The sequence below is a fragment of the Oncorhynchus keta genome, chromosome 19 (genome assembly GCF_023373465.1).
Source record: "Oncorhynchus keta strain PuntledgeMale-10-30-2019 chromosome 19, Oket_V2, whole genome shotgun sequence".
Taxonomy (NCBI): Eukaryota; Metazoa; Chordata; class Actinopteri; order Salmoniformes; family Salmonidae; genus Oncorhynchus; species Oncorhynchus keta.
The window spans coordinates 58,809,065-58,834,192 of NC_068439.1; the positions used below are offsets into that span (position 1 = coordinate 58,809,065).

Sequence of the window (25,128 nt, forward strand, 5' to 3'; positions counted from 1 at the left end):
TGAAATGTAACAGGAATATTTAGACTGATGGATGCCACCCGTTAGATAAAATATCTATATAATATAACAGTTTCCGGATTCAACCATATTAATGACCTAAGGCTCGCATTTCTGTGTGTTATTATGTTATAATTAAGTCTATGATTTGATAGAGCAGTCTAAGCGATGGTAGGCACCAGCAGGCTCATAAGCATTCATTCAAACAGCACTTTTGTGCGTTTTATTTAAGGTGTTAAAAAAAAAAGTTAAACGGCCAAATCGGTGTCCAGAAATTGTTATGAAAACTTGAAAGCTGCCCTAATTAATCGCCCATGCATTTGGAGAGTTTCTCCCATTCTTCTCTGCAGATCCTATCAAGCTCTGTCCGGTTGGATGGGGAGCGTCGCTGCACAGCGATTTTCAGGTTTCTCCAGAGATGTTCGATCGGGTTCAAGTCTGGGCCACTCATGGACATTCAGAGACTTCCCGTCCCGAAACCACAACTGCATTGTCTTGGCTGTGTGCTTAGGGTCATTGTCCTGCTGGAAGGCAAACCTTCACCCCAGTCTGGAGGTCCTGAGAGCCCTGGAGCAGGTTTTCATCAAGGATCTCTGTACTTTGCATCGATCCTGACTAGTCTCCCAGTCCCTGAAAAATATCCCCACAGCATGATGCTGCCACCCATGCATCACCATAGGGATGGTGCCAGGTTTCCTCCAGACGTGACGCTTGGCATTCAGGCCAAAGAGTTACATCTTGGTTTCATCAGACCAGAGAATGTTGTTTCTCATGGTCTATATAGTCTTTAGGTGGATTTTGGCAAACTCCAAGCAGGCTGTCATATGCCTTTTACTGAGGAGTGGCTCCCGTCTCACCACTCTACCATAAAGGCCTGATTGGTGGCGTGCTGCAGAGATGGGAGAAACTTCCAGAAGGACAACCATCTCCACAGAGGAACTCTGGAGCTCTGTCAGAGTGACCATTGGGTTCTTGGTCACCTCCCTGACCAAGGCCCTTCTCCCCCGATTGCTCAGTTTGGCCAGGCGGCCAGCTCTAGGTAGAGTCTTGGTGGTTCCAAACTTCTTCAATTTAAGAATAATGGAGGCCACTGTTCTTTGGGACCTTCAATGCTGCAGACATGTTTTGGTACCCTTCCCCAGATCTGTGCCTCGACACAATCCTGTCTCAGAGCTCTACGGACAATCACTTTGATCTCATGGCTGGGTTTTTTGCTCCGACATGCACTGTCAACTGTGGGACCTTATACAGACAGGTGTGTGCCTTTCCAAGTCAATGTCCAATCAATTGAATGTACCACAGGTGAACTCCAATCAAATTGTAGAAACAGCTCAAGGAAGATCAATGGAAACAGGATGCAGCTGAGCTCAATTTCGAGTCCCATAGCAAATACTTAGTAAGTAAGGTATTTGGTTTTTTTCTGCTTTGTCATTACGGGGTATTGTGTGTAGATTGCTGAGGATTATTATTATTTCAAATCAATTTTAGAACAAGGCTGTAAAGTGCACCATCGTGCATAAATGTATCTTGTCTCCCTACACCAAATGCGACCACGACACGCAGGGTAAAATATCAAAACAAACTCTGAACCAATGACATTAATTTGGGGACAGGTCAAAAAGCATTAAACATGTATGGCAATTTAGCTAGTTAGCTTGCACTTGCTAGCTAATTTGTCCTATTTAGCTAGCTTGCTGTTGCTAGCTAATTTGTCCTGGGATATAAACATTGACTTGTTATTTTACCTGAACAAGGTTGTTTTACCTGAACTCTACTCCGACAAATTAATCCACACATAAAACGGCCAACCGAATCGTTTCTAGTCATCTCTCCTCCTTCCAAGCTTTTTCATCGTTGAACGTATATGGTGATCAATAGTTTTCATAGTATTACCACAACTACCAGCAAAACAGTTCGTATTTCAATCACCCATGTGGGTATAACCAATGAAGAGATGGCACGTGGGTACCTGCTTCTATAAACCAATGAGGAGATGGGAGAGGCAGGACTTTCAGCGCGATCTGTGTCAGAAATAGGAATTACTTCTATTTTAGCCCTTGGCATCGCAGACGCTCGTTGGCGCAATAATTGAATAACATGGATTTCTACACTTATTTAGCGACGCTCGCGCACGCGACCGATCTGGTCAGCGTGTCAGAGTTAACGCTAAAAGGGTCAATGCAGATAGTTAACCAATAGCTACCGGTATGTACCAGTCTCCTCTGCTACGCCAAACAGTACCTAACCTGTAACGGCTAATGGAGCATCAAATTAGCCCGTTACAGCTACTAAACCAATTGAGTAGGCTAGCCTACGTGGGTGTTTATCTTACATGAGATGCAAACAGCACCTGCAAATTACTGACAGGCTTTGCCAACTCGAACGACATCGAAACTGTTGATAATAAACAATTGATCACAGAGGCTCTCCTGAGCGTCGAACTTCAACACTAGGTATACAAGTTGGGGAAATAGAAGAGTATAGAAAAAGTTAACACAGCAACAACAAATACGCAGGATGTAACCACGTTACACATCAACAGAATGAAATGCGTCCTAAATCCAGTTGTCTCTGATCACTCTAGCCGGTGTCACTGCATCTTTCTGCAAGACAAACAGCACAATAGAATTTCTAAGGGGCCTATCGAAGGTTCTGCACGGATGATGAGCGTATTCAAGAAACTCGTTCAAAGGTCTGCACCAAAAGCATTCTTACCTCGTGTGGGTGCACATTTTTCTGATGATATCCACAAGTACTCCCAGCAAACAATATACTGTTTAATATTGCGCTACCGGTAGACTCAGTATTTTGGGGGATAATCTCAATTGCATAGACATTCTCCTCGCCTTCTACTCAAAAGCCATTGGATTTTTAAAAAAGAGGTCCCGCCCTTCTGACCTTATCCTCCAATCGGGTTTAATAAGGAGGCGAGGAGATGAGAGAGAACGCGAGGAGAATTCAATAGAGATTGTCCCAGTGACATCATCCCCTTTGCGATTATCAAAACGCCAATGTGCATGCTTATAGCGATAAGCGTTTTCTGGGAACTGTAGTTGGCCAATGCTACCATCTAGCTTTCTCTCGTGAGTATTACAAACACATTATATTATTTACCCTTGAAGAGCTTCACTGGGCGGATTCGATTATGCTGAGCAGCAGGGCACCGGTCTATGGCCCGTGACGTGAACGGGCAAAAACGGAGAGGAGCACCATTCTCAAATCGATCAGTAATCTGCGCCACTCGGCAATGTTGTCAACAAGGCAGCATATTTTGAGCCGACTTCGCCGTGGGCTTTGATCGGGCCACCTGCCTCACGCCCGGGAGGCAGCCCTGTTACGAAACGAATGCAATCAACTTTCACCCGGTGTACAACACGCGTAACCGGGCGCCCGAGACAGGTTAATCGAATCATCTCACTGCTATATCTTTCTGTTGTGGCTTTTGATACATTTTACATTTACATTTACATTTAAGTCATTTAGCAGACGCTCTTATCCAGAGCGATTTACAAATTTCCCAGGATTATCAAAATTCCTAGGGTAAAATGCCTATTATAATAATCAATAAAGCGATATTTCTTTATGTCAGGCTATCTGCTCTGAATATGTTGACAGTATGTTATTGTTAAGTCAGTAACAACACCAAAGTAGTTGTAGAACTTGGTTACTATCTCAAGTCAATTTATTGCCAAGCTAATCAACTGATTTCATATTTCATAACCTGCAATTTTCAAGAAATGTATAATGCATAGCAAAAAACGGTATATTGATCATGCAATATGTCTTACAAGCTGGGTTGTGAAATAAAATAATTATCCAATAAACTTTCTTATAAAAAAAAATGTTTTATTCAACATGGCCTCTTTTAGCCATTCAGCTTTTAGGTTATTCCACAAATAGTGTCTTTCAAATCAAATGTTATTGGTCGCATACATATATTTAGCAGATGTTATTGTGGATGTAGGAAAATGCTTGTGTTCCTACTTCCAACAGTGCAGTTATATCTAGCAATACACAATAATATACACAAATCTAAAAAAAGTGCAATAATGGAATTCAGAAATATAGAAATATTAGGATGAGCAATGTCGGCTTCCAGTATGTGTCTTGGGATATGCTACATATTCTATCCATATTGCCTATATATCTGAAGAATACGTATGGTAGATTAGCATATGTACAGCAATAGTTAAACAGGATAGGTATTGACTAGAATATACAGTATATACATATGAAATGGGTATAACTGTATGTAAACATTATTAAAGTGACTAATATTCCATTATTAAAGTGACCAGTGTTCCATTACTATGTACCTAGGGCAGCAGCCTCTAAGGTGCATGGTAGAGTAGCCGGGTAGTGACAGTGACTAAATTTCAGGGCAGGGTACCGGCTAGTGTTGACTATTTAACATTCTGATGGAGTTGAGATAGAAGCTGTTTTTCAGTCTCTCAGTCCCAGCTTTGATGCACCTGTACTGACCTTGTGTTCTGGATTGTAGCGGGGTGAACAGGCCGTGGCTCGGGTGGCTGAGGTCCTTGATGATTTTCTTGGCCTTCCTGTGATACCAGGTTGTGTAGATGTCCTAGAGTGCAGGCAGTATGCCCCCGGTGATGTGTTGAGCAGACCACACCACACTCTGGAGAGTCCTGCGGATGCGTTCGATACTGTTGCCGTACCATGCAGTGATACAGCCCAACAGGATACTCTCAATGGTGCATCTGTAGATATTAGTGATGGTTTTTGGGGCAATGCTGAATTTCTTCAGCCTCCTGAGGTTGAAGAGGCTCTGTTGTGCCTTTTTCACCACACTGTCTGTGTGGGTGGACCATTTCAGATTGTCAGTGATGAGTACACAGAGGAACTTGACGCTTTTCACCTTCTCCACTGCTGTCCTGTCGATGTGGATGGGGGCGTGCTCCCTCTGCTGTCTCCTGAAGTCCACTATCAACTCCTGCGTTTTGTTGACGTTGAAAGAGAGGTTATTTTCCTGGCACCACTCCACCTGGGCCCTCAACTCCTCCCTGGAGGATGTCTCATTGTTGTTGGTAATCAGGCCTACCACTGTTGTGTCATCTGCAAACTTGATGATTGAGTTGGAGACATGTGTGTCCAGGCAGTCATGGGTGAACAGGGAGTATAGGAAGAGGCTGAGCACACACTCTTGTGGAGCCATTGGGAGCCCTTGTGTTGAGGATTAGCCTAGTGGACGTGTTGTTGCCTACCTTCAGCACCTGGGGGCGGCCCTTCAGGAAGTCAAAGGACCCAGTTTCACAGGGCGGGGTTCAGACCCAGGTTCCTTAGCTTAACGATGAGCTTGGAGGGTACTATGGTGTTGAAGGCTGAGCTGTAGTCAATGATATTCCTCTAGGTATTTCTCTTGTCCAGATGGGATAAGGCAGTGCGATGGCGTCAACTGTGGACATTGTGTGTAAATTTGGATAAAACACAACATTGTACGGTTGGATTACATGCATCTAAGCTCTATCTAAACCATGTTGGAAAAAAATCCAATAGTGGTGTGTTTTCATTCAAATAAATCAGATGCTTTCTATGAAAACCCCCAATTTGGCTAGCCTAACCAGCTGCCAGATGGCATGGCACTATTATTACAAATTACGTTAAAGGGATAATAGGGCCATCTGGCGACCGTTTGGGCTACATTTTGGCATGTCTCACGTCATGTTTGTTCAAAATCGTTGTAAAGCCATTGTTGTTTTGTTTCTTTGACAAAGTCAGTTCTGAGGATTGTTATGTTGAATGTGATTGTGATTAATTTACGTTTGTTCCTCAGGTGATTGTTATAGCACCAGGGGGCGCTGTGCATTCGTAAACTGGGAAAGCCATGACATGCGATAAGGTAAACTGGACAGGTTGTATTTGTGTTCGAAGTATGAAAATGTATCCATGTTTGCTCGTAGCTACCATTGGATGATATATGTAAACGTTTTATGCGTGCATGTCCACTATTTTGAAATCGTATCTCACGTTCATTTATAATGTGGTTGTCAAAGGATAACCACGCGACTGAATGCTATCTGGGAGGCTTCGGACGTCTATACCGCCATTTAAGTTGAAATGTAGCTGAAATGGGTATGGTAAATAAATGTACGTTAGGGTAGGGACGGCCCAAGGATCCCGGATAGCACTGATCGTAAACGAACTGGCTAATAAATGTGCCTACGCAGCCACAGACAACGTAATCTTTGACGAAGCTTGGTTACCGTTAACGTGCTGAGCCAGCATCAGCTCAGCTGTCAGTTGTGTGTGGACTTTGTCCCTTCTGCGTAGCTAAAAGTGTCCCCTCTCTCCACAGTTTCACGCAGCATCCATCCATCCATCCAGTCAGTAGACTCCGGTTGCATAAGGTTACATAATTATCGGGAAATCTCGGTATTGCTGCACCAGAAACAAGCGAAGCAGCCAAAGCAAAGGATGTAGCTAGAAACACGGTGGGTAACGTTAATTTAACTAGCTAACCTTAGTTCGCTGTTAACTAGCTTTAGCATGTATGAGCTAGCAATCCTAACGAGCTACCTAGTAAATTAACCGAGCTAGTTCTAATTCGAAGTTAGCTAGCTACTACGTCAACAGTATATTAGTTAGCGAACGCTAACTGTTAACGGAAAGGAAAATGTGAGCTAACGTTAATTGTTATAGTTTTTTTTTCATGTTGCTGATTAGCTAACTAACGTTATTTGACACTATATATATTTTGTTTGCCAATATCAAAGGCTCAATGTTGGCTGTTTAATTTCTGCTGCACTTGTTAGCAATATCAAAGGCTCTGTGTTGGCTGTTTAATTTCTGCTGCACTTGTTAGCTACAGTCATACAAAATGTAACGTTATGTTTTGTAAAAAGTACCTAGCTAGCTAGCTAACGGAGATGCCCTGTCTTGAAGAGAGTAGTCAGTATCACCTTGATATCTAATACAGTTGCTCAGAGTTACTACCAATGTGTATAATAAAATATTGGTTACTACAGCCGTTTGCCAAGCTTTTCATTGTGAGCTGTTGCAGTGGTTCAGGGAACTATGCACCTATTCATACCCACCCACTAATCAAAAGACAAATATTAAACTCACACACACTGGGATTTGAGACTGATTAAGCTATGCAATATGCTTTGCAAATTAGCAGATAACATGGCAAACATGATAACGGCATGAGACAATGTCATTGCAACCACGATGGCAGTAACATGCAACTGGAAAAGACTGAAGGTTGGTAGCTAAATCAAATTGTGAGCAGAATGACTAGGGACATTTTCTTTAGAAAGCCAAGGGATGTGCTGCTACTGAGTCAGTCACATGATTCATGGAAAAATGCATAGATAATGTGATACCGATGGTGTCTTTCATAACTTAAACTGTGGATTGATGAGAAACTGAAGGAAAGAGATGCTGTTTATAAATACGGCAAGGTGACCGGGGACAATTGTTTGGTTAAACAGTACAAATATGATCTATGCAGATAAATCAAGATGAGACTCAAGTATAGGTACAACATGGAGGAGAAATTTAGGGGTTTGGATACTAGGTGTATGTGGCAGTGGCTTCTAAACATCACAAATTACAAAAAGAAACCCAGTCAGGTTGTGGACACCAACGCTTACCTCCCTACCCATCTAGCAAAACTTGTTTTTCTCACGCTTTATGCAAAACGACTGAGCTGCAGAGGAGCGCCCCTGAGGACCACGAGGCTACATGCTTACGGTCTCCATGGAGGGCGTATGTAAGTCATTCAATCGTGTAAACCCTCACAAGGCTGCCGGCCCAGATGACATCCCTAGCCTCAGAACATGTGCAGACCAACTAGCTGTTGTGTTTTCTGACATGTTCAATCTCTAACTCAGGCCGTTATTCACACTTGCTTCAAGATGTCCACCATCATTCCTGTGCCCAAGAAAGGGAAAGTAACTGAACTGAGTAACTATCGACCAGTAGCTCTCATGTAATGAAGTTATTCAACAGGCTAGTCAGAGTAGGTCACCTCCTCCCTCCCCGACACACTTGACCCTCCAATTTACCTACTGCCCAACAAGATCCACAGACTACGCAATCGCCATTGCACTGCACACTGCCCTCACCCACCTGGACAAGAGGAATGCATATGTGAGGATGCTGTTCAACTACCGCTCGACCTTCAATACCATCGTGCCCTCTAAGCTCACCCCAAAGCTCTCAGCCCTGGGACTTACCTCCCTATGCTACTGGGTCATGTCATTTCTGACAGGGAGCCTACCTGGTGAAGGTAGGCAACATTACCTCCTCCACACTGATCCTCAGCATGGGGCCCCACAAGGGTGTGTCCTCAGTCCCCACCTGTACTCACTGTATACCCACTACTGAGTGAACTCACACAGCTCCATCAAGTTCACTGCAGACACGACAGTAGTAGGCCTGATTGCCTACAGGGAGAAAGTAGGCACTCTGACAGTGTGGTGCCAGGTAACAACCTCTCCATCAACATCAGCAAAACAATGGGGCACGCCCCATCCTCATCATTGTGGACACGGTCAAAAAGTACTCTGGTGTACACATCCAAGGAGCTGAAACAGTCAAACAACACAGACCCCGTAATGAAGAAGGCACGATAGCAACTCTTTAACCTCAGGAGGCTGAAGAAATTCGGTCTGTCCCCGAGGACCCTCAGTGTTCTATGGGAGCATCATCAAGCATACTGTCGGGCTGCATCGCAGCTTTGTAACTCCACCGCCGCTGACCGCATGGCACGACAGAGGGTGGTATGCTCAGCCCAACGCACCATTGGGTGCACACTGCCTGCCCTCCAGGACACCTACAACACCAGGTGTCGCAGGGAGGCTAAGAATATCATCAGGTAGCTCAGCCACCCGAGCCACAGCCTGGTCTCCCCGGTTCCATCACTCAGCCGCAGGCAATATAGGAGCATTATGGCGAAAACTAAGACTGGCCTATAGCTTGTACCTCAAGACCGCTGAATAGCCAGTAGTAGTCGTCGTCCCCCAACCGACATCTACCCTGCCCACACCCCAATGGACATTATCATATCTCAGTTGTAAATATGTATATATTTTTTTGCTTTATTCACACCTACGCTGTTGGCACTCGGCGCACAAGTATTTCACTGTAGACTGCAACTACAAAAACATCCTCTGACCAGTAGATTGTATCAGCTGAACAGCATGACTAATGCTCATTCGATATGCTTTCAGCACTCTGACTACGCTGTGGCATTAACCTTCAGTCAGCTCGATTGGCGTCTTTTGGCTTGCTGTTTGGTACACTTCTGCGTTGCTGCATACAGCAGACGATGCAGATATTTTAGCTAATTCCCTTTAATAATTATTTTTATCTCCCCCATGATAAGGAAGTGGGAAGATTGTGGAAAGGGAGAAGAGCGGGATCATTAGAACGTTGTGCCCACAGGCTCGGCGCGTGTGTGTGCGTTGGGGTGCATGCAGCTTTAGGATACTGCACTGATGGAGAAGAGAGACAGGAAGCCGGGCTACTTTGCCAGGTAAGTGAACGGTTCTTCTGTGTATAGCCTCTTTTAGGTCTATGCCAAAGTATTTATAGTGTTGCGTTTTTCGAGAGCCTGTTAAGTGGGTTTTAGTGTTACTAGCATGTGGCAACAGTTTTGCTTCCCTGTGTGCATAGCGATTTGAGGGAGAACGGGATGTTTTGTAGCACCACTAACTGACGTCCCACTATGCCGTTGTTTATTACGGTGCATTGAGTGACTGTCCACTTTTACTCTGACTGACATTGTGTTCACTGAGTAGTGCTCTGTAGCCATCTGGCCCTCACTGCACTGGGTACACCTGATACTGGCACTGATGCAATGGAGTCATGCGTCAATGCTCACTCACAGTAGAGTTGCAGACTGGATTTCTATCCCTGTAAGTAGCTGAAGCATGAGACATCCAACAGTGTTGATGTATGCTTGAGATCCTGGCTCTCTACTCCTGGGATAAGGAGGTTGCTGCTGTTTTTGGACGAGTTGTTTATGTTTTGCTGCGCTTGAATGAGTACGCAGGCAGAGTAGCTATTCCTCTGCTACCAGGCTAGAGAGAAAGCAAGAGGGGGATAAAAAGGTAAAGCGCCAAAGGAAATCTCTACATTCCTCTCTTGTTAATGTCCCTGTGTGAAACAGTAGTGTGCTGTGTGGAATTTGTTGGTGGAATCCAGAAATGTTTACCATATGTGTGTATGGTCTGCTGCTGTGTTTGTAATGGAAGAGATGCTATTTGAAGGCCAGAACTATATCTGTCTGTCTTGTATCCAAACCTATTGATCCAGTGCTCCTCCATTACTCTGTCGCTGTCAAGCGCTCTCTTTAGTCGTCTGCTTCTCCATTTTCACATGTCCTTTGCATGTACAGCATCTGTTTTCCTTGAATTTTGATTTCCCTGCCCCACTCTTTCTCCAGCTTTTTCTATACTGGGCCCAGACAGCCAGGATCTTGTTTACAATCTGTTTCGATCTGACTAGAGCTACATGCTGCCATGTCGGCTTAGTTAGCTGCAGCTTCCCCTGTTAATGAACCCAGGCAGGCGGGGGTGGGAGACGCCATGACATCACCGCCTGACCTATCAATAATGAATCAGGAAAAAGGACAGAGGAGAAGAGAAAGTGGGCAAGCAAAAGACAGTTACGTTTTGGATTTCTGTTTTTGAGTTTTTCACAACCTAACAGGAAACATTAATTAGTTGTGAAATCCAATCCAATGTTCATAAGCATGATTGGAAGTAAACCGATTGACCACCCCTCTCTCCATATCCTCAGGTTGAAGAGACGGAGACAGCTCAAACAGAGCCAATCAGAGAAGGCTATGGCTGAGCAGAACCCGTCGGATTCGTCCTTAAAGACGCCCGTCATCTCCTGCCCATCCCTCCCTGCTTTTTCTGATCCCCAGGAGAGGATAATACCAAACCCACCTGAAGGTTTAGGTAAAACACGCCTCACACACACAGCCTTTCTATGGGCACATTAACAAAGGGTCAGAAGTGCACTACATGACCAAAAGTGTGGACATCTTGTCGAACATCTCATTACAGAATCATGGGCATTAATATGGCGTTGGTTTCCCTTTTGCTGCTATAACAGCCTCCACTCTTCTGGGAAAGCTTTCCACTAGATGTTGGAACAGTGCCGCGAGTGCAATAAACTCTCATTCACGTCTTGTCCCAGAATCGCCCAGAATGCACCACGCAGTCCATGGGAAACGTTGCCCATGCTACGCCAATGGGCCGTGTGGTGCATTCTGGGTGATTCTGGGACAAGACGTGAATGGGAGTTTATTGGACGCTAGCTCAAAAACACAACATTAACACAAATTGTCTTTGGTTGTTGTGTTTAACTACGTTTGATAGCAAGCCAGCCCATAACGAGATCATTGCGTTGTGGATTTTGGAGTCGACTTGACCTGCAACAGATTTCAACAACGATTTTCCATGTTGCTACCAACCTTATTATAAAAGGAAAATTAAACATTTGTTCACAAAAAAATTCTCACATTTAAAGGAATGGTGGATTTTTCCTTTTAAGGACACCAGCTCTTTCCATTACAGACTGACCAGGTGAATCCAGGTAAAAGCTATGTTCCCTTATTGATGTCACTTGTTAAATCCACTTCAATCAGTGTCAATGAAGGGGAGGAGACAGGTTAAGTAATGATTTTTAAGCCTTAAGACAATTGAGACATCTATTGTGTATGTGTGCCATTCAGAGGGTGAATTGGCAAGACAAAATATTTAAGTGCCTTTTGAACGGGATATAAATTCAGCAAAAAAAGAAACGTCCTCTCACTGTCAACTGTTTATTTTCAGCAAACTTAACATGTAAATATTTGTATGAACATAAGATTCAACAACTGAGACACAAACTGAGCAAGTTCCACAGACATGTGACTAACAGAAATTGAATAATGTGTCCCTGAACATAGGGGGGGTCAAAATCAAAAGTCAGTCAGTATCTTGTGTGGCCACCAGCTGCATTAAGTACTGCAGTACATCTCCTCCTCATACTGCACCAGATTTGCCATTCTTGCTGTGAGTTGTTACCCCACTCTTCCACCAAGGCACCTGCAAGTTCCCGGACATTTCTGGGGGGAATGGCCCTAGCCTTTACCCTCCGATGCAACAGGTCCCAGACGTGCTCAATGGGTTTGAGATCCGGGCTCTTCGCTGGCCATGGCAGAACACTGACATTCCTGTCTTGCAGGAAATCACGCACAGAACGAGCAGTATGGCTGGTGGCATTGTCATGCTGGAGGGTCATGTCAGGATGAGCCTGCAGGAAGGGTACCACATGAGGGAGGAGGATGTATTTCCTGTAACGCACAGTGTTGAGATTGCCTGCAATGACAAACAGCTCAGTCAAATGATGCAATGACAGACCGCCCCAGACCATGACAGACCCTCCACCTCCAAATCGATCCCGCTCCAGAGTTCAGGCCCAGTGTAACGCTCATTCCTTCGACGATAAACGCGAATCCGACCACCCCTGGTGAGACAAAACAGCGACTCGTCAGTGAAGAGCACTTTTTGCCAGGCCTGTCTGGTCCAGTGACAGTGGGTTTGTGTCCATAGGTGACATTGTTGCCGGTGATGTCTGGTGAGGACCTTCCTTACAACAGGCCTACAAGCCCTCAGTCCAGCCTCTCTCAGCCTATTGCGGACAGTCTCAGCACTGATGGAGGGATTGTGCGTTCCTGGTGTAACTCGGGCAGTGGTTGTTGCCATCCTGTACCTGTCCCGCAGGTGTAATGTTCGGATGTACCGATCCTGTGCAGGTGGTGTTGCACGTGGTCTACCACTGCGAGGACAATGTCTCCCTGTAGCGCTTTCTTAGAGGTCTCAGAGTACGGACATTGCAATGTATTGACCTGGCCACATCTGCAGTCCTCATGCCTCCTTGCAGCATGCCTAAGGCACATTCACACAGATGAGCAGGGACCCTGGGCATCTTTCTTTTGGTGTTTTTCAGAGTCTGTAGAAAGGCCTCTTTCGTGTCCTAAGTTTTCATAACTGTGACCTTAATTGCTTACCGTCTATAAGCTCTTGGTGTCTTAACGACCGTTCCGCAGGTGCATGTTCATTAATTGTTTATGTTTCATTGGACAAGCATGGGAAATGGTGTTTAAACCCTTTAAAATGAAGATCTGTGAAGTTATTTGAATGAGCTTTGAAAGACAAGGCCCTGAAAAGGGGACGTTTCTTTTTTTTGCTGTTTAATAGTAGGTGCCAGGCGCACCAGTTTGTGTCAAGAACTGCAACGCTGCTGGGTTTTTCCACATTGAACAGTTTCCTGTGTATATCAAGAATAATCCACCACCCAAAGGACATCCAGTCAACTTGACGCAATTGTGGGATGCATTGGAGTCAACATGGGCCAGCATCCCTGTGGAATGCTTTTAACACCTTGTAGAGTCCATGCCCTAACGAATTGAGGCTGTTCTGAGGGCAAAATGGGAAGGTGCAAGATCTTCAAGTTCCTCTGTGTCCACATCACTAAGGATCTATCGTGGTCCAAACACACTAACACCGTTGTGAAGAGGGCACGATGCCTCTTCCTGAGGAGACTTAAACGATTCAGCATGGGCTCTCAGATCCTCAAAGTTCTACATCTGCACCATTGAGAGCATGTTGACTAGCTGCATCAACGCTTGGTATGGGCAACCACTTGGGATCTGACCACAATGCCCTACAGAAGGTAGTGCGGGTGGTACATCACAAAAAAAATTGTCAGACTGCGTACTCACTCAAGCGCAGCAAAACATAAACAACTCGTCCAAAAACGGCAGCAACCTCCTTATCCCAGGAGTAGACAGCCAGGATCTCAAGCATACATCATCACTGTTGGATGTCTCATGCTTAAGCTACTTACAGGGATAGAAATCCAGTTGGCTACTCTACTGTGCGTGAGCATTGACGCATGACTCCATTGCATCAGTGCCAGTATCAGGTGTACCCAGTGCAGTGAGGGCCAGATGGCTACAGAGCACTACTCAGTGAACACAATGTCAGTCAGAGTAAAAGTGGACAGTCACTCAATGCACCGTAATAAACAACGGCATAGTGGGACGTCAGTTAGTGGTGCTACAAAACATCCCATTCTCCCTCAAATCGCTATGCACACAGGGAAGCAAAACTGTTGCCACATGCTGGTAACACTAAAACCCACTTCACAGGCTCTCGAAAAACGCAACACTATAAATACTTTGGCATAGACCTAAAAGAGGCTATACACAGAAGAACCGTTCACTTACCTGGCAAAGTAGCCCGGCTTCCTGTCTCTCTTCTCCATCAGTGCAGTATCCTAAAGCTGCATGCATCCCAACGCACAGAGGGTTTAAACACCATTTCCCATGCTTGTCCAATGAACCACACCTGTTGTTTACGAAGTGACAAATAAAATTTGATTTGAAGTAAACAACATTTGCAAAAATGTATTTGCGGGAATACACTGTTCTCAAAGAAACATGATGTGAGTTGTTTTTTGTGACAGATTAACGTTTCTGTAGTTTTTTTCTGGATCCACCACCCAAAGGACATCCAGTCATGGTTTGGGGGGCGTGGCCACTGGTGCTGTCGCTGATTAGACATTTTAGAGGCCCTCCTGTTGGCCACAGTGACAAAATGTAGCTGTTTTTAAAGCTAATTTCCTGTAATTCTACACACTTTTCCATGGCTCATGCAATCTGAGTGATTCAAACATTATAGCACAATCAATGGGATCCCCATGCCATGATAAAAAAATACTCCAAAATTAATCGTTTTTTACATTTTAGATGTACCTGACTGTCAAGCTTTTATGTTGATTGTTGGGTCTCAAAAATCATTATTTAAAGGTCCATTATATTTTCTACATACTTTATATCTGGTTTTAGTCTTATGTTCACCCCTACAATTATTTTCTATTCACTGTTTGGACATGGGCAGCCACTAATTATAATAATTTAACTTTTCTATACAGAAAACCCTGATCTTCGTTATAATCTTAGAGGAAAATCTAAATATGCAACAACTAGGACTGGTGGTTAATGACTAGGATTGTCCCTTTTTGGCTTCTGGACAACGAAGAAAGTTGATATGAAAACCAGTAGTGAAATTCTGAGAAGCTTTTTTGTTTCCTACTGCTAGCTAAGCTGCTGAGTGCTGCTCCTCTGTCTCTCCCTCTGCTCCACTGCTGCAGCCTGTGTCTGTGAGTTGCCTAGCAATGAGTCTCCTCTCTGGCTTGCTCACTCTGGCGAGACAGAGCCATTTAGTTGACACATTAAGCAAGCTACTTTCTTACTCCATACACTCACTATACATTGCTAGTCTGCAGCCTTTTTAATTCCGAGGATGTTGCATAATGACCATACAAACAAGTTATTCAATCCGAAAAGGTAGTCATCCTAGTTATGCACTGACTAAGGAGTCTATGTAGGACTACACTGCATTAACTTAGCAACTTTAAAAAATCTATATTATGACATTCTCGTTCTGATAAAGCTACAAGTCACTAGTTGGTACAACGACCGTAATGTGTAAGTGACCGCTCTTACCAGAGGTAAATTCTGTGTGGATGTACAGTGACCCACAGCTGGGCTCCTCACAGCCTGCTGTACAATGCTGAGTCATTCCTCCAGTTTCTATAGAGGAGCCGGAGTAGAGGAAAGTGGAAGTAGTGGGAGGGTGTTCTAATGAACTGTTTCTGGCAATAAGAAGTGCTGACTATGACTGTAGCGTACAGAGTTCACTAGGATACTAGCTAGCCGTGTGTGTGTGTGTGTGTGTGTTCGCGAGCTAGGGTTATGCTTTTAATATAATTCTATTTAAAGCAGTGTGCGCTAGTTTGTTGGTGTATACATGCATTTTGTTTCTGAATGAACGGAGCAATTTTATTTTTATTAATCTCTATACTGTGTCACTAACTTATTTTTCTGTCTTTCAGATGACAGGAACAACATGAGCAGCCAGGCCAAGAAAGAGAAGAGGAGGCCCCCTGGGACAGTGGAGTATACTGTGAGTACAGGCTGCCTCCGTAATGCCTCACTACCTCCACCCTCTGACACTACAACTCCCTCATGGGGCTTTGACTCAGACTCTTAACTTAGGTAGGCAATGTGGACGATAAGCCTACCTTTTTTTGTAATTCAATAATAAAGCAAAAAGGTTGCATCCTGTTCAGGGAGTCAAGGTTTCTGCTTTCTAATTTAGTATTTCGTGCTGCATTTTGGCTTGGCTAGATTGATACTTTTGGTAATAAACATTTACTACGGATGTAACTTTGTTGCAGGTGGGACCCCAAGAATCTCTAAACAGCATTGCTCTGAAGTTCAACATCACCCCCAACAAATTGGTGCAGCTCAACCGCCTCTTTTCCCGCAGTGTCTATCCAGGACAGGTGAGCTTTCAGCACTTAACACACCACTTCCTGCTGTCAATCTTAGCTTTCTGATTGGCAAACAAGCCTGTCTGTCACCCTTGCAGAAGCTATTTGTTCCTGACCTGGGCCAATCGGAAGCCGACTCTCAGTCTGTGGGTTCCTCTGACCCCACCTCCATCAAAGATCTAGCAGAGAAGGTGTCACAGGTAAGTCAGTTATCCTTGATAAGAACAACCCAGACTAAAATAATCAATTTGATCCTAGTTCTGTGCTCGTCCCTGCTGCCTGACAATGTTACAGGATGGAGACTTCAGTGGCAGATCAGTAAGACCGCTACGACGTGAGTGGTCTTCCCTGTCCGAGGATGAGAACCCCGCCATTGTCAAGTTCATCAAGATGAGCTGCAAGTACTTCACTGACGGAATGGTGAGTGGCCACGCCGGAGGCCATTTTGAAATTAAAACAACCACCACAGCAACAGAGATTAACTCGTCTTTTATTGTCTCCCAGGGTGTGGTGGGAGGGGTGATGATCGTGACGCCCAACAACATCATGTTTGACCCTCACAAGTCGGACCCCCTGGTGATTGAGCACGGCTGTGAGGAGTACGGCCTGATCTGCCCAATGGAGGAGGTGGTGTCTGTGGCCCTCTACAACGACATCTCCCGCATGAAGCTGAAGGACGCGCTGCCGTCGTAAGGACCCACCCAGGCATCCTGAGACTCTTTCGCACTGTCAATTCCTCTTTCACTCCCTATTTAAACCCTTTTCCCCCCTTTCCTGATCTTATCCTTGCTTTCCTTGCTTATTTGTCAAGTGTCGCATTCTGTCTTTCTGCACTCTCCCGTGTTCGTTCGTTCGTTCTTCTCCTTCGTAGGTGAAAATGTTAACTGATTGGCCGAGCTCATGCTGTTGCGTTTCCTGTACCAAATTGTAGGGGCAGACATGACACTCGATTCATTTTTTTTTTTTTTTTTTTTTTTAGTTTATCTGTTTCATTTTGTACTGGTTCATTGTTGTTTAATTAGTATTATTATTTAGCCTTTTTAAAATTATTTTATTTGTGTTCTGTTTTTGAGTTGCATTTTCATTTTGTTCATATATGATTTGTTTAAATTTTCCCATCCTCCGTTGTGATGTGCGTGTGGTGCCCCCTGACTCCTGGCCCACACAGAGACCTACCCCAGGATCTGTGCCCTCTGTATAGGCCCGGAGAGTGGGAGGAGCTGCCCTCAGAGCGCGACCTCAACCCCTTCAGCCGCTACGAGGCGCTGGATTCCAAACGACCCATTGTCCTGGACGACATCGACTCTGCCCTGTCAGACACGGGTATGACTGAGAGATGACGCACAATGACTTGTATTGGATCAGGATGAATCATACAATGATTCACTATGATGTATATTGATTTTCTATGTGTAGTTTAAGAGATCTAAACCAAATGGCTTATGCTGAATAATTGATTTAGATCCATGTGGTAATTTTTGTAATACCTCATGGTTTCTTATATCCCAGTCATAGAGAGGGCAGAGTGTGAGCCAGCAGACCAGTCTCCATCAGACGAGGGTTTCACAGAGCTGGAGCTTCCCTTGAACGGGAGCGCTGAGGAACCAATGAGTGGATCCAGGCCACCTGCCAGTGCTACCAGCCAGGACCAGCGGGGAGAGCTCCCAGGATCTAGTTCCCCTAAACGGGTGGAGTCCCAGTCCCTCTCTGACCCAGTCCCACTGACCTCGCAGAGAGGAGAGGAGGACGATGAAGGACTGGTCCAGAACCGCTCCATCGAGGAAACGACCCAATCACTGCCTGTCCTTTCAGAGACTGAGAATAACGGTGACCTGTTGAAGCCTGCTAGCCTAGCCACACGCCAAGCCAAAGACGGGAACTCTTCAGGGCAACTGGTGAACGGTGTTAGCGACCAATCAGAATCGGCAATGGACCAAAATAGGAAGCTGAGCTTGAGTGAGACCGCTGCGGCTTCAGGGAAATGTAGTTCTCAGGAACCCAGCCCTGCAGAGGAGTGGCTGAGTGAGGAAGAGAAGCGAAAGAGGAGCAACAAGGCGGAGGTGAAGTCTTGGCTGCTGGAGAGGATGCAGGCGCCCATCCAAAGTGAGTGTTCACAAGCGGTTTGTGTGGTTTCTTGTATAGCATTATTTCAATATTATACTTCCCTCTCTCTCTCTCTGCAGACATGCTGCTCTCCACAGAGGAGAAGAGTAAGACCCCGCCCATGTTCCTTTGCTTCAAGGTGGGCAAGCCCATGAGAAAGTCCTTCATCATTGGCCGGACATCCAGCCCCGCCCACACGCGAGGAAAACAGCCAGAGTACTGGTTTGCTGTGCCCCAGGAGAGGTGAGATGTCAACAATGACAACGGTCACAGTCGGAACCTCTTTGAGAACTGGGGTGTATTCACAATGCTATAAATGTTGAATGTTCTGAAACATAAATTTGGTGTGTTTCAGGGTGGACCACCTCTATGCATTCTTTGTCCAGTGGTCTCCTGATGTGTACGGTAAGGAGGCCAGGGAGCAGGGCTTCGTGGTCGTGGAGAAGGACGAGCTCAACATGATCGATAACTTCTTCAGTGACCCCAAGTCTTCTCGCAGCTGGGAGGTGTGTTCACATGGCATGACCTTGGTCTGTGTGGTGTTGTATGTTCGCATTGTGTTCAAGTGTTTTGTGACTTTGGACTATGTGTTTTTTTTGTGTTTGGCCCAAGCTGTGTTCAATGTTTTGACCATGCATTGAGTTTAGTATGTTTTGACTGTACTGTTGAGGTGTCTGACCATACATGGTTGTGTTCATAGATCATCACCATCAACGAAGCGAAGCGCAGGCAGAGTTTTGGCAGCTATGATGGGGAGGAACCTTTTGGGGATCTACTGCCCATGCTCAGTGACCCCAGTGCTCTGCTACAGGACACACACATAGAGAAGGTAAACACACAAATGCCATGAAACACAAAACACTTTCAATCAAGAAAACATACCCAGTGTGACTTCACCTACACAACCTGCACACAAACTCCGAAATACACATATTCACACAATCACGTGTCTCTGTCTCCCCACAGCTTGCTTGTCGGCTGCCAGCGCGGGTGCAGGGGTATCCATGGCGACTGGCTTACAGTACAGTGGAACACGGGACCAGCCTGAAGACCCTGTACAGGAGCCTATTAGAGGTGGACAGCCCTGTGCTACTGGTCATCAAAGACATGGACAACCAGGTACTCACACACTGAACATGGTGCTCTATTTGTATTTGGGCTCTTGCGTTTTATTCGCACTCTTTATCTCTCCCCCCCAGTTGTTTGGGGGATACTCCACCCATCCCTTCAGAGTAAGTGAGCACTGCTATGGCACGGGAGAGACCTTCCTCTTCAGTTTCTGCCCTGAAATCAAGGTCAGACATAATCTCATTTATACTCTGTTGTATCTGCATACCTACACTACTGTTCAAAAGTTTGGGGTCACTTAGAAATGTCCTTGTTTTCCATGAAAACATACATGAAATTAGTTGCAAAATGAATTGGAAGTATAGTCAAGACAGTGACAAGGTTATAAATAATTATTTTTAATTTAAGTAATTGTGTCCTTCAAACTTTGCTTTCTTCAAAGAATCCTCCATTTCCATCAATTACAGCCTTGCAGACCTTTGGCATTCTAGTTGTCAATTTGTTGACTTAATCTGAAGAGATTTCACCCCATGCATCCTGAAGCACCTCCCACAAGTTGGATTGGCTTGATGGGCACTTCTTACATACTATATGGTCAAGCTGCTCCCACAACAGCTCAATAGGGTTGAGATCCGGTGACTGTGTTGGCCACTCCATTATAGACAGGATACCAGCTGACTGCTTCTTCCATAAATAGTTATTGCATAGTTTGGCGCTGTGCTTTGTCATTTTCGTGTTGTAGGAGGAAATTGGCTCCAATTAAGGGCCGTGTAGTGTATGGCATGGCGTTGCAAAATGGAGCGATAGCCTTCCTCCTTCAAGATCCCTTTACCCTGTACAAGTCTCCCACTTTACCACCGCCACTTTACCACCGCCCAGACCATCACATTGCCTACACCATGCTTGACAGATGGCGTCAAGCACTCCTCCAGCATCTTTTCATTTTTTCTGTCTCGCGAATGTGATCCGAACACCTCAAACTTAGATTTGTCTGTCCATAACACTTTTTTCCAATCTTCCTCTGTCCAGTGTCTGTGTTCTTTTGCCCATCTTAATTTTTTTTTTTTTTGGCCAGTCTGAGAGATGGCTTTTTCTTTGCAACTGCCAAGAAGGCCAGCGTCCCGGAGTCTCCTCTTCACTGTTGACGTTGAGACTGGTGTTTTGCGGGTACTATTTAATGAAGCTGCCTGTTGAGGACTTGTGAAGTGTCTGTTTCTCAAACTAGACACTCTAATGTACTTGTCCTCTTGCTCAGTTGTGCATCGGGGCCTCCCACTCTTTTTATTCTGGTTAGAGACCGTTTGCGCTGTTCTGTAAAGGGAGTAGTACACAGCGTTGTATGAGATCTTCAGTTTCTTGGCAATTTCTCGCATACAATAGCCATCATTTCTCAGAACAAGAATAGACTGACTAGTTTCAGAAGAAAGTTATTTGTTTCTGGACATTTTGAGCCTATAATCGAACCCACAAATGCTGATGCTCCAGATACTCAACTAGTCTGAAAAAGGCCAGTTTTATTGCTTCTTTAATGAGGACAACCGTTTTCAGCTGTGCTAACATAATTGCAAAAGGGTTTTCTAATGATCAATTAGCCTTTTAAAATTATAAACTTGGATTATCTAACACAAGGTACCTTTGAAATGCAAGAGATGGTTGCTGATAATGGGCCTCTGTACGCCTATGTAGATGTTCCATTAGAAATCAGTCGTTTCCAGCTACAATAGTCACTTACAGCATTAACAATGTCTACACTGTACTTCTGATCAATTTGATGTTATTTTAATGGACAAAAAAATGTTCTTTCAAAAACGAGGACATTTTTAAGTGACCCCCAAACGTTTGAACGTTAGTGTATGTTTTAGAATTCATATGACCTCTGTCATTGCTTTGCTATCTGACTTGATGTGGGTTGCTTTTCCTTTTCTCAGGTTTACCGCTGGACTGGGGAGAACTCCTACTTTGTGAAAGGCAACACAGATTCTCTTCAGATGGGAGGAGGAGGGTGAGTGTATTTGAATATACAGTCCCTTCAGAAAGTATTCATACCTTTTGACTTATTACACATTTTGTGTTACAGCCTGTATTCAAAACGGATCTAACGTCATTTTCTTCTCACCCATCTACACATAATACTCCATAGTGACAAAGTGAAATCATGTTTTTAGACATGTTAGCAAATGTATTGAAAGTGAAATATAAAATCTACATAAGTATTTACGTTAGAATCACGCTTGGCAGTGATTACAGCTGAGAGTCTTTTTGGGTAAGTCACTAGGAGCTTTGCACACCTGGATTGTACAATATTTGCACATTCTTTCAAAAAAAATCTTCAAGATGTGTCAAGTTCGTTGTTGATCATTCCTAGTCAGCAATTGAAGTCTTTCCATAGAGTTTAAGTCAAAACTAACTGGGCCACTCAGGAACATTGGTAAGCAACTCCGGTCTTTATTTGGCCTTGGTTTTAGTTTATTGTCCTGCGGAAAGGTGAATTTGTCTCCGTGTCTGTTGGAAAGCAGATTGAACCACGTTTTCCTGGGCGTAGCGCTATTCTGTTTCTTTTATACTAAAAAACTCCCCGGTCCTTGCCGATGACACCCATAACATGATGTAGCCACCACCATTCCTGAAAATATGAATTGTGGTACTCGGTGTTGGATTTGCCCCAAACATATCACAAGACCTTGCATTCAGGACATAAAGTGAATTTCTTTGCCACATTTTTTTTTTTCAGTTTTACTTTAGTGTTATTGCAAACAGGATGCACCTTCTGGAATCTTTTTTATTCTGTACATGCTTCCTTCTTTTCACTCTGTCATGTAGGTTAGCTTTGTGGAGTAAGTACAATGTTGTTGATCCATCCTCAGTTTTCTCTTATCACAGCCATTAAACCCTGTTACTGTTTTAAAGTCACCATTGTCCTCATGGAGAAATCGCTGAGTGGTTTCCTTCCTCTACAGAAACTGAGTTAGGAAGGACATTTGTATCCTTGAAGTGACTTGGTGTATTGATACACTATCCAAATTGTAATTAATAACTTCACCTTGCTCAAACGGATATTCAATGTCTGCTTTATTTATTTTGTTTTTCCTTATCTAACAATGGGTGCCCTTCATTGCGAGGCGTTGAAAAACCTCCCTAGACTTTGTGGTTGAATCTGTGAAATTCATGTTCTACTGAGGGACCTTACAATTAACTGTATATGGCTACAGAGATGAGGTAGTCCTTCAAAAACCATGTTAAACACAGAGGGAGTCCATGCAACTTATGTGACTTGTTAAGCACATTTTTACTCCTGAACTTATTTAGGCTTGCCATAATAATGGGGTTGACTCAAGACATTTCAGCTTTTCATTTAATTCATTTGTCAAATTTCAAAAACATAACTCTACTTTGAAAGTATTGGGTATTGTGTGTGTGTGTGTGTGTGTGTAGGGGCAGTGACACAATCTCAATTTATTTATTTTTTTAATATTCTGGCTGTAACAACAACAGCTGGAAAAAGTCAAGGGGTGTGAATATGTTCTGAAGGTACTGTATGTGGTTGAGCAATGTGAGACTATCTTTGTGTGACCTGCTCTCTCTTTCTGTTGAAGTCAACTTGTAGTTATGAGTTTGTCTGACTTTTTCCTGTCTCTCTTTCTCCTTCTCTCCATCTAGAGGTCAGATAGGGCTGTGGCTGGATGCTGACCTGTATCATGGCACCACCTCCAGCTGTGCCACTTTCCACAACCAGCCCCTCTCTACCCAGAAGGACTTCATCATCCACAGTGTGGAGGTCTGGGCCTTCGAGTAGCCTCCCTCCACCTCATCCAGTCTCCTCCAAAACCCTCCAGGGGGGAGACCAGGATCTGGCTTCAACACCCACCCCTTACTCTACCAGAATGGGAAGCTGATCATTTGACATAGGTTTACGACAGCTGATTTGACGTGGTTTGTCCTGGGGGTGGCAGAGGTGTGAGAAGCTGTGGCTGGTGTATTTCCCTATTACTCTATTGGCTGCCTTATACCTCCCATGCCACCCACAGCTATCCCAGCATGCAGCCTGCCTACAGAACTCAACTTCTACCCACTTGGAGAAGAGTGACATGTTCCTGGAGGATCAAAGAGGCAATTGTCCTAGCTAACGGAATCAGTCATGAGTTAATTTCAAACACAATATCAAAACATAGGCAATGAGATGTGAGATTGTTGTATTAGGGATGTGGCTAGTGGGTGCAATGCACATCAAAAAGGAACAAGGTATCTGGTTACAGGTGAGTAAACACAACCATCAATTCTCTACAAATGCAGAAAATCAGAATATTCTTGTTGACAAGTCCATAACATGTCAAGGGAAAAAACATGTGAAAAGAGGAAAGGTGAAAGGTTAGATGTTTTAGGTAGGCATTTTGTGACTCATTTATCTTCCAAAACACATCTGCCCCAAAACCACTTTAAATATAGGAGTAATTGTTTACAAAGAAGAGGCTTACCATGACTGAAGGTTCTTGTTTTCATGTCTCCAGTCCTAAATAGACTTAATGAGAATGTTGCATTGCATTTCAGAGCATTCCATGTCTCTTTCCAAAACAACTGTCAACTAAGAAGGGAACATAAAGGGGGTTTTGCAATGACCAAATGTCGTTTTATTTTACTTTTGTATCTGTTTTGTTTGTTTCTCGTCACATTTTATAATTTCTTATGATTTATTTGTACAAAGAATGTATGATTTTTGAAATAGTATCATTTTGTTACAGAATTGTATTTTTTTGGTGAATGTGTTGGTTTGTTTTCTGTTGTTTTTAGGTAAGTCCTGTGATCGGCCACAAGGTTGATACATCCAAGCACTAAATAGATTGAAGAATCTCAAGGCAGTATTAGTCTGTCACATCTTTGACCAACTGTACCTTCTCTTTGTTTTAAGGTGTGTTTCTGTAAGTAGAGTGAGTTACTGCAGAGTGAGTTTAGTCTACTCAACTGTTCATTAGAACACATGAGCCAAGGGAAGTAAGACTGTTCAATAACTCCCAAGTTGTTTGGTCTGTGGCATTAACATCAATCATTTGTTTGTGTATAAACCTGTCACGATTGTCATTTTCTGCCACTACATAATAAGGGAAGGACCGATGAGTACTGAAATTTCGGGAAAGAAAGGCATATACCATTTGTTTTTTTTCTTAACGTGTTCTGTTGAGATCTTATACCACTGTTTTCCAGACCAATGTTGATAAATGGAGTGTTTTGTTTCTGTCTCAAGTAAGTTACCATGAGCTGACTAGACCTACTGCATGATATACAGAAAATACTGTAATACAGACAATACGGCTTAAATATGACATTCCCCTTTCTGCATCCTCTTTCTGCATCCTACTATTCACAAATCCTTATAGGTGTGGCTTTGTTTCCTTCTGTGTAATAGATGTTGAGTGTTGTTCTCACTGTGAATGTTCCCAAAGTGTTATTTCCTGTGAATCCAAAACTGTCATATTATAGGTGAGTATCACTGAGGATATTTATTGTATTATGTTTAAAATGAAATAATAAACATAATACGATTCCAGCCTTCCCTCCCCATATCCTCTTGCTTACTTTTCCAAGGTTTGCTTATTTCCTTTT

The 25,128-nt window shown here is 43.9% G+C and overlaps 1 protein-coding gene across 5 annotated transcripts; it reads left to right on the forward strand.

Moving 5' to 3' along the window:
* The first annotated feature begins 5,350 nt into the window (after nucleotides 1-5,350).
* LOC118398557 (nuclear receptor coactivator 7-like) lies at nucleotides 5,351-25,072 on the forward strand. Of its 5 annotated transcripts, XM_035794030.2 has the most exons (19): nucleotides 5,351-5,424; nucleotides 5,792-5,857; nucleotides 6,314-6,449; nucleotides 9,350-9,499; nucleotides 10,768-10,931; nucleotides 15,922-15,992; nucleotides 16,267-16,374; nucleotides 16,461-16,562; nucleotides 16,657-16,782; nucleotides 16,867-17,051; nucleotides 17,531-17,685; nucleotides 17,872-18,465; nucleotides 18,546-18,708; nucleotides 18,821-18,971; nucleotides 19,166-19,294; nucleotides 19,432-19,584; nucleotides 19,665-19,760; nucleotides 21,462-21,535; nucleotides 23,191-25,072. In XM_035794030.2, the coding sequence occupies exons 4-19, from the start codon at nucleotides 9,462-9,464 to the stop codon at nucleotides 23,324-23,326; spliced, it is 2,445 nt and encodes an 814-aa protein (XP_035649923.1). In that variant the 5' UTR covers nucleotides 5,351-5,424; nucleotides 5,792-5,857; nucleotides 6,314-6,449; nucleotides 9,350-9,461; the 3' UTR covers nucleotides 23,327-25,072. The 5 variants fall into 5 exon arrangements, with proteins under 5 accessions (XP_035649923.1, XP_035649926.1, XP_035649925.1 ...); XM_035794033.2 differs by lacking the exons at nucleotides 5,351-5,424; nucleotides 5,792-5,857 and having other exon boundaries at nucleotides 6,168-6,449; nucleotides 17,564-17,685; XM_035794032.2 differs by lacking the exons at nucleotides 5,351-5,424; nucleotides 5,792-5,857 and having other exon boundaries at nucleotides 6,168-6,449; nucleotides 9,409-9,499.
* Nucleotides 25,073-25,128: the final 56 nt, after the last annotated feature.